This window comes from Lasioglossum baleicum, chromosome 12 (assembly GCF_051020765.1).
Source record: "Lasioglossum baleicum chromosome 12, iyLasBale1, whole genome shotgun sequence".
NCBI classification, from domain to species: domain Eukaryota; kingdom Metazoa; phylum Arthropoda; class Insecta; order Hymenoptera; family Halictidae; genus Lasioglossum; species Lasioglossum baleicum.
Window position 1 is genome coordinate 13,618,067 of NC_134940.1, and position 9,766 is coordinate 13,627,832.

Genomic DNA, 9,766 nt, shown 5'->3' on the forward strand with positions numbered 1-9,766 from the left:
GCAATCAATGCGAACAATTTTTATTTTGAATAAAGATCCGCAGTCAGGTTTGTAGTAGCGTGCGGATCACATGCTAAATGGAACTACGTAGACTTGACCCTCTGCATTCGAATATTCGAGTTTCTATTAACCTTTACAGGCAAGTGGTTAACTCGGAGTCACCACTAAAAAATCATATGTATACAATAGAATTATTCTAGGTCGGAAAAAATGTTTAATTTTCAAGTTAAAAGAATCCCGACTGCAAAGGGTTCAACATTGACGTACAATCAAACAGTAGTATAATTTCACGATGAAAAATGTAGAAAGCATAAAACATTTGTCTTTGCACTCAAATGGCGACTCTGGCAAAGGGTTTAAGGCGAACGAATCGTCTGGTGTGTTCGATTTGACTCGCTCGCCAACGAAACGCATCGATCCGGAAAAGGAACAATAACGATCAGACGGGTTCCAGTCGTCGCTGACTCGGATAAAAATCAAGAGGGACTGCACGAACCGATTTCTAATAGAAAAACTGTCCGAAGAAGCTGTCCTGGGGCAGCGGCGTTTAAACGGCCGAGCGTGGGTGTAATTGAAAGGCGCGTAACGGCTGATTACGAGCCGCTGAAAGGGCTCTATTCAGCGGCGCGAGACACAAAAGTGCGTCGCCCCGATCGAGACAATGCCCGCCACGGCACAAACGGGGCACATCGGCTTGATTAAAACGAGAATTAGGGAAATAAAGCTGCCTGTCTGTCCTAATTGCGACGGGCTTATCGCCGGGCCTTATGTCGGCCCGACAGCCTCGCTCGTTCGCCAACTAGCTTCATCGAAACAGACGTCTCCGGCGAGGAGGCGACGTCGGCCTCGTTTAAAATATGCAATCCGAGCATTTGCCATTTTACAGGTTACCAAGAGAAATTATTTTTTGGTAGAACCAATGAAATGTCATAAATAGACAGTGGATTGTATGCATTTATGACAAAAATGAGTAGGTGTAATTTAAAATAGTACACACATCAGAAGAACTTAGGAATAGTGTTGTATTATCCTCAACCCACTAAATATAGTAAGACAGAAAATAAACTTCTATTTCACTCCAGTTTGTTGCAACTCAGCAGGAAAATTTTTATTTTGCATAAAAATCCGCTGTCTAGTTATAAAGAATCTAGTTATAAAAGAACTGTTTAGTATTCAAGTTAAAGTAGCTCCGAAGTGCAATGGGTTAAAAGACTTTCAAATTTTTTAGTATACTGATATATTTATATATTTACCATAAAAATCCTATTAAATCTGGATAAAGTCAATCCTGTTATATCAATTAACACTGGAACTGGATAATAACAGGATTGACTTTATCCAGATTTAATAGGATTTTTATGGCAAATATATAAATATATTAGTATACTAAAAAATTTGTAAGTCTTTTTAACCCATTGCACTTCGGAGCTACTTTAACTTGAATATTAAACAGTTTTTCCGACCTAGCATAATTCCATTGTATGCAGTTTGTAGCGGCCATCGGCACGTACAATAAAAACATTTGGCGTGCAGATGGTTGGGTCGATTTACGAGGCAAGCGACAGCGAAGCTACATATTTTCGAGAAAGCCGTTTTCAGCGCTTGCAATTTGGATGTTTTAGACAATGCATGTCTTGTTCCTTAGAATCCTTCGTTGCCGGCCTCAATAGGAAATGCTGGTGTCATAAACCCCCGAGTTTCCAAAGGGTCGCGCAGACCGAGGTCCGATGGGCCCACGCCAGGCCGCGGTATGCCTTATATTACGGGTCCGGAGGAAAAACCCATTATGTATATCATAAAAAACCCTCCACGGTCACTTCTAGCATCGCCAAAAAAGCGCGCCTCGAGCGCAAAGGATGATGGGGGTGTACTGGCCGAGTAAGCAACCTGATTGGCAGCGATTGTCATCGGCTGTTCACTTAGTGTAGTTTTGGGTCGAGGATCCGCCCTGCGAAGTTAACTTCAAGGATTTTCGGAAAATGCAAAGAGAGAAGCTCTGGAGACGCGTCCGCGACAATATCTTACTCTTTTAAATAAAGATCTATCATAGAACATAGCAACTTAGTTCCTTCACGTTAAATATTTCTTTTTAGTTTTCTATTGATTATTACATAGTGATTAAGTAGTTACTTTTTTTAATTTTGTGTTAGTTTTTAGGGAGTGCTAGTTTTGCTAGTTTAAGTGATAGAAATGGCAAGTGGCAACAGAGTTTCGTTGACTGCAAATGAACGTATGGATGTTGTAAAGGACTTGGAGACTTCCTCTGTTAGAGATGTTGCTAAGAAGTATAAAGTACATCACTCGACAATTCGGCGAATCCATCAAAACGCTACGAAAATCGTGGACTTCGGAAACAAAGGAAAACTGGAGAAACAACGAAAATCTACAAGGAAACCGTTGTGTGAAGAGTTGGAACAACGGCCCGTAGACGAAGGAAATGGGGAAAGGCCAGTGGTCGAAGGAAATGGGGAAAGGCCCGCAGACGAAGGGATCGAACTGTCTCGAGACGTAAGGAAGAAACTGGAGGATGCATTTCAATGTTTAGAGAGTTGTAATAATCACTTTCCACGCTCGGTACTCTATTTATTAGAGGGAGTAAAATTAAGAATCTTAGGTAAGACAATTCAAATGGTTAATTATTAATTAATAGGTCGTACTATTCTGAGCATAACACAACATTCTCTTTTTAGGCGATTCAACAGAACACCGTCGAAAAACACCGAAGAAAATTGAAATAAAAAGTTAGCATCGCATTGATGTTTTAAACAATACAGTAAGCTTTCAGTGTTTGCCTGGCGTCGAGATATCGCAATTTCTCTTTCCTTTTCACTCGCTATCCTCTTCTGTCCTAAAGTTACTCCATACCGTCAATTAAACCACATATTTATACCGTATTTATACAGTTGAAATTATATCGCGTTTGGTCTTATTTTAATCAGAAAAATGCCACAAATATAAAGGTGAAAGTTTCATAAAAAAAAATAAGTAATAATAAAAAGATTTTATATTGGTGTTATGTGAGGACCTTTGAACTGTGCCGAAGACTGCGACTCTCCGCGTCGCATTAGTAGCGATTCACACCGATATACACGAGCCAAAATCAGATTACTAATTACTACATTGGATTTACCGTATACATATTTCCTTTTTCAATTTATGGATCTGAAATTGATGTCTCATACAATACTTAAATGTATAGCAATTGATTAAATGCCGACATATATTTAACAATATAAATAATATTGTGAATAACAGTATAGCAATTTTAGTGGAGACCGAGTCTCTCACCCCTAGACTGCTAAGGGTTTTTCAATGTTTTAAATTGCACCCCTACTCGCTTTTGTCATAAATGTCGTATTTGTCTATTCATAATCATCCGCGCCAGCAAAATACCATTTTTAACGTAATGACATGCCATCGCTTTGAAGAAAATTCGTGAGAATTGTGAAATATTTTGCAAGCGTTTACACGAATGACGAATATTCACTCCTCCTTGAATGAGACAGCGCTGAACGCGGTGCGTACAGGCTGCGCTTTACGAGCCCTTTTTCTCCCTTCGTACGGCTGGCCCGAAGGTCGAGGCACAATGTACAATGTACAAAACGTTAATATCCTGCGACGAGGAGTTAATGGACAAGCGGCGGCGCGATGCTTCCCCGGTTACGTGGGCGCAGATAATATATAGTCGACGTAACAAGCTTCTAACCGGGTGCAACCCCTTTGGTCCGTTTCGCGTGCCTACACTACCACTGGCAGCACGTTCAACGTGACGAGGACAAATTGCGGATACCGTTCGTCCCTTTTCCTCCCTCGCTACACACGCAGCCCTTCTTCGGTCTAGTTGATGGATGATCCTACCAGGTGATGCACCCTCTCGTTAGAAACCCACCCCCGTTACACAGTCGCCACCGTCTCGATTTTCCTGCCTTCTTCGCTTTGCTATCCTCTTCACCCTCTATTTTGCATCGGAACATTCTACACACATAATCCGTTACGAGGCACCAGTAAGGGACTGTCGTCAATATTGGGACACGTTTCGTGCTTTAGCTATAAAATTTTACGCTCTACATTTAGCTATACATTTTCGCTGTAGAAAGTATAACGATGGCATTAACGAATAAAAAGTTATAGCCAATTTTCCGAAGACAACGTTACCGGCAGATTTTGTCGTATAAGTTGGGACACACCAAAAACTCTGAAAAGTAAGTGTTGAAATGAAGTCAAAACGCCTTATATTCAATGGTTATTGAATATTTATCTCTTGGATCATAATTTCACACGAAAAAACATTGTTCACTCAATAATGGATTCACTTTCACAATGTTTGCATGTAAAATGACTTGCTAGCATGGTAAAAAAAGTCGTCCAGTCTTTTTCGGTTTTTGTTATTGCAATTCACGTTTGTAGGCCCCTCATCGAGACATTCGTTTGTTGATTTGAAGTTTAGAATAAAAAATGCACGAGATATTACCCCAGGCTCTTTCATCCGGTGGAAGCATCGGGCAGGTAATAGTTATCGGTGTCGCATTAGAGGCCAGCTTTGAAATAATGTTCCGTGACAGAACGCGGGCTCGCCCGAACGCTCGCAACCGGCCAGCATCGGTGCAACGCGAACCGTTATTAGTGATCGGGGGACATTGGCGGCGGCGAGACAGCGTTGTCAACCGATAAGCGTGGTCGCCGATCAACGTGACGAGACCTTGCGTGTGCCTCTCGCGGATTGGGTTACCGTATCGATATCGAATTATACGCCGTCTTGAATCGATACCGGTCGACTTGAACAAAAAAGAAAAAACGAGAAAACTGGACCCCGACCTCTCGACGAACCACGAGAGAACAACGTGGTTTCTTTTACAGGGAAACCGAGACAAAGGAACCCGGTTTGGCGAAATAAAAAGAGCGATTATCAGCCGGTAACGTAAGTATAACATATGTTCAAGAATGTGTTGCAAATCGCTCGAAAACTTGGTCCACAATTTGACTAGAAAACCGTCGCGACGAGAAAGGATTCTCAATCGATTTCGCCGCGAAATTTGAATAACAAAGAGGGAGACCTATTCACGGAGTCTAGCGAGGATTCCGTGGACGTCAGTCAAATGTTGAAGAGGAGGAGGGGGAGGGGTTGAGAAGAGAGACGAGCTAACCGGGGGCGAAACGGGGAAAATCGCGAAACGAAAGTAGACGCTGTCACGGGCCCCTCGGGAGGGCTCGGATAATTCAAGGAGGTCACGCACGGCGCCAGATGGATCCCGGTGCCCGTTCGCTTCTCCTCGATTTTGTGGAGGTTCCTCAGACACGACATTTGCAGCTGGCAGACGCGCGCGCCACCGACCAGAAGGAGCTCTAGCACGTGCTCCCAGTGCACGCGTGCACCTACAGCGCCTCCGAAAACTATCGCCACGGTAATTCGCCCGTCTACCACGAGCTCTCCATGTTCGAGTTTCAGAAACCGTAAAGGTTCGTGTCCATCTGAGAGTAAAACTATCGCGAGTCACTCGCGAGAGTCAAATTCGTCAGTGTACACGGTATTGAGAGTGCTAGCGATGAGCTGCACTATGCGTATTCTATGACACGTACCTTTAGGCAAAAATCTCCGTCTTAAAAATCGTATTTTGCGAGACCACGCGTAGCCACTTGTAAGAGACGTACCTGCGTATAATCTAAAGCTACGTCCACACTGTAGCAACATCTAGCAACCTTTCGTCGCCTCTCATTGCCTCCTTTTTTTTCCACGGAATAAAACGTACTTGAACGAAGATCCTGGTTGGAAATCGACGACCATCGGGCTCGTCATCCCCAAAAAAATAGGCGTTCTCTGAGCGCATTCGTGTTCGAGGACGGTTTCAGTTTCTTTCCGCGAGTCGACAAAGGGCTAGACAATGGACCAGAGGGTACGGGATAGATGCTATCGATTAACTATGCGAGAGCACCGCCTCTCCTCTCCCTTTGTCCCCGTCTCTCGCGTTCCCTTTCCTCCCCTTCGCAGCCCTTTGAGCAGATTTCGCGCGCACACCCTGCTGTCAAGGGGAGAAACAGTCGGAAAGGGGAACGATCATCCCTTAAGGGGGCTGCTTCCACCCCGGCTGATGGCCAATCGGGGCTCGTGCACGCCCAGTGACGTCACGATCACCCCTCCGCACCATAATTAGCCAATCCCGTCGCCGGGGCTGCGTTCTGTCGCGATCCAACCCCTGCAACGATTATGCTCGCGAGCCAATGATCCCGTCAGTATTCCAGCGAGCGTGAACAAGTGTGCGTGCAACCCTCACGAGCGTGCTCGCTCGTCGTGCATCCTGCACGCTGGAAATCGCGAGGGACACAATGGTGCCCGTGTCTCTTTTTTCCTGTTTGCAGGCTCGAGTTCCCGCTCCGGTCGGTCCCCACCCCTAGCCTTGTCTTTCTAGGCGAACTCTCCCACACCCTCGAACTCGACAACCGTCCCCCTACGACTTCTTCGCTCGCGAAATTGTTGCGCTGCCTTCGTCAATCTTCGATAGGCAAACTGTCCCAAAGAGATGGGTCGCCTAGAGAGCTGTCTAGTCTTTCTTCCAATCTACCCATCATTTCAAAGAGCAGCTATTCGGTTTTGTCACAGATAGGTATATAAAATCTACAGTCTGTGATATAATTAGACTGAGGTTCTTCGTGCGAAATAAAAATTGTCTCTATCCATTGCAGGAAGCAGGAGCTAAATAAACATTTATTTCTTTCACGAAGTATTTTAATATGCCGCAAAATAATATATTAATATTTAATATCGATACTTTAAATCATTTTACTGTTTTAAGTTTTATCTGCTCAGTTTTGTCACAAGCTCATAAAGCCCGCAGTGCAATGATAATAGATAATACAATTGCTTTCATCCTTCCAGCCTACATATTTTTCGAAAACGGAGAAAGAATTCATTGTGTACTAGGATTCATTATGTACATATGGATTATGTACTTCGAATTTCGAAGCTTCGATTTCACTTCGAAGGCGATGAGAATATATATTTTTTATAACTATATATTTATATTCTGTCAAAATTCTGTTAAATTTTTTATTAATATGTTAAGCGCCAAGTCTGTCTTGCCTTTCTTTCCATTTAGCCTGCGGTATCCGATTCCACCGAATTTAATAAAACTCATTAAAATTTTGTTTGCTTATTATTTTTTAAAGTACATTCGTGATATGATCCCGAAATTTATTAATAGAATGCAATTTTTTTAATTTAATCTAATTACGAAAAGTCCAAACGGAACGTTCAGTGTCAGTCACCGGTGACTGACATGGCGCTTAACGTGTTAATATTTTTATTTATCAAAAATCGTGACATGGTATGAAACTCATAAGTAGACTGCGGATATTTATGCAATATAAAAAATGTCTACGTCGATTCCAAGACACAGAGGTTACATAAAAATTTCATTCTTGTTTTAATTATTTTATTGAACTGGAACTAACACGTTGATGTCCTTAAATTTTTTAAATATGTCCACTGTTTTAAATTGTACGTATCAATTTTTATTATAAATCCATAAAATCCACAGTCTACTCATAAGTTACAACTTCATACGTTTCGGAGACTTTGAAACTTCGAAGTTCCCTTCGTTCCTTCGAATCCTTCGAATCTTCGAAGAGTCGAAGCTTCGGAAAAGTAACAACCCTATTATGTACATGGCAAGCAAAATTAGCGTAACGCCACCTTTTCTAGAACTTCAGACATGTTAATTGCGGTGGAGAGGAACCAAACAAACGAATGATGGAGTCCGAAAGGGTTGAACGAATCTTTGAACAAAGAGCAAAAACAGACGAAGCATTACGCTCGTATAAATACAGTCTGAAGACCGTGGCGCAAGATTGAATATCCCCAAAGTCCATAAAAATGCTGCAAGCGGAAGTTATGGCTTCGATCGCCGCGAGATAGGTTTGTCGCGATTTCCCTGGATCGAGGCAGTGGATCCTGGGAACTGGAGCCATTAGCCATCAATTTTCAGCAGTGACAGGCTCCCACCCTCTCTATCAAATCCAGAATTACACGGCCCACGCTCACAAAGGAGCAGAATCTGTTGCTCGAGGAGGGGGAAAAAAATAGACGAAGAATAAGGAGCTTTCTCGGGGAAGATCTCGAGCAGATAGCGATTGCACACGGTGGAGTATACGGAGCGAGAAACCAGAAGCAGGCTGGACGAAGAAGACACGAGGACGGACAGAGAGGAGAAAAAAAATAAGACGAAAATGAGGAGAACGGTTTTGAAGATCGCCGGGAATGAAAGAGACGCGGCGGATGCTGATGTCCGTGTATCGTCGCACCGAACACGCGTGGGCGGCTGCATAGGTGTGTGCTCGCGTCTGTGTGTCCGAGTATCGCTTTCTACGACGAGGGATAATCCGCTTAGGCGATCCCCGACGCTGTCGTCCAGTCTCCCGGTCGTCTTTGGTGGCATTGTTACCGGCGTTTTGTGAGAAAACAGCATTTTCGACGCTCGAGGTGGCGACAAGAACAGGGCTTAACTTATCTCCGTCACAACAAGAGCCGCGCGCCGGTCCTGGGCCTCCGCTTTCGCGTGGATGAATCCCGCCCGTTGCATCGGATACACCTGATGCGCGAGACGCGACGATGCACCTGAGAAACCAGATTCACTCGAAACGGTTTCGTCCCGTTTCGACTGTTCCGGCTGGAGTTTGGTACAGGCTGCTTGTTGGAAGCACTTTCCTACCTTTGACAGAATCTGGAGCAACGAGGCCACGCCTACTGGAAAGGCCACGCCTATTTTTTAATAGAAAGTGCACCGTTGATAGGCTTCTGTCTCTTTCTTCCTTGTTATTTGATTTGAGAACCAGTTCGGAAATAGTCACAGACACAGACAGATCTCTGAGGCACTTTCCTAAGCTTAGTTAGAATCTGGAACAACAAGGCCACGCCTATTTCTTAACAGAAAGAGCATCGTTGATAGCCTTCTGTCTCTTTCTCCCTTGTTATTTGATTTGAGAACCAGTTCGGAAATAGTCACAGACACAGATAGATCTCTTAGGCACTTCCCTAGCTTAGTCAGAATCTGGAACAATAAGGCCACGCCTACTAGGAAGGCCACGCCTATTTCCTAACAGGAAGAGCATCGTTGATAGCCTTCTGTCTCCTTTTTCTTCGTTATTTGATTTGAGAACCAGTTCTGAGGTAATCACAGACACAGATAGATCTCTGAAGTACTTCTTCTTCAGACAGAATCTGGAGCAACAAGGCCACGCCCATTCCTCAACGAAAAGAGCAAGGTACACTTCTTTATTCCTCTCTTTCATGTTATTTAATCTAAAACGTTGCTGTGTAGTAATCACAGGCACAGACTGCCCTCGGGGCCACGTCCACGCGGAGCAATCAACACACAGAAAACAAGCTGGGTGCAGCTTGTATTTTTCTGTGCATTTTTCTAGTAAATTTGTCCCGTCTCGCGTTGGAACGTTACAATAGATATCGCGCTATGGCTTTGCAGAAGGAGAAACGTGATTTCTGTGGGCCACGAGCGCGTGTCGGCGTGATCTTTCCTGATCGATGAAGGGTTGTGGGTCGCGGCCACCCTTCGGCACGGCCGCGCATAATCCTATGAATGCATAATCCGGACGCAAACAGCCGCCACGCGCGTCTCGTTTTAGAACGCGGCCGGTGATGTTTCACGGATTACGAATATTTGCGCTGCGTTTCACGGTATCTCGATCTCCTCGCGCGTCGCTCTCCGTGATCGTAGTGCTCCGTCTTTTTTTTACGCTATCGTTGATGGATGACCTC

At 44.1% G+C, this 9,766-nt stretch overlaps 1 protein-coding gene across 1 annotated transcript; it reads left to right on the plus strand.

Annotated features, from left to right (window-relative positions):
* The first annotated feature begins 1,378 nt into the window (after positions 1 to 1,378).
* Positions 1,379 to 7,728, plus strand: LOC143214580 (uncharacterized). Its single transcript, XM_076435801.1, has 2 exons — positions 1,379 to 2,614; positions 2,691 to 7,728. The coding sequence occupies exons 1-2, from the start codon at positions 2,191 to 2,193 to the stop codon at positions 2,744 to 2,746; spliced, it is 480 nt and encodes a 159-aa protein (XP_076291916.1). The 5' UTR covers positions 1,379 to 2,190; the 3' UTR covers positions 2,747 to 7,728.
* The last annotated feature ends 2,038 nt before the right edge of the window (positions 7,729 to 9,766 follow it).

Coding starts and splice junctions, on each gene's coding strand:
- LOC143214580 (XM_076435801.1), top strand. CDS start 2,191: ATGGCAAGTGGCAACAGAGTTTCGTTGACTGCAAATGAACGTATGGAT. Junction 2,615..2,690: donor AGTAAAATTAAGAATCTTAG/GTAAGACAATTC, acceptor TTCTCTTTTTAG/GCGATTCAACAGAACACCGT.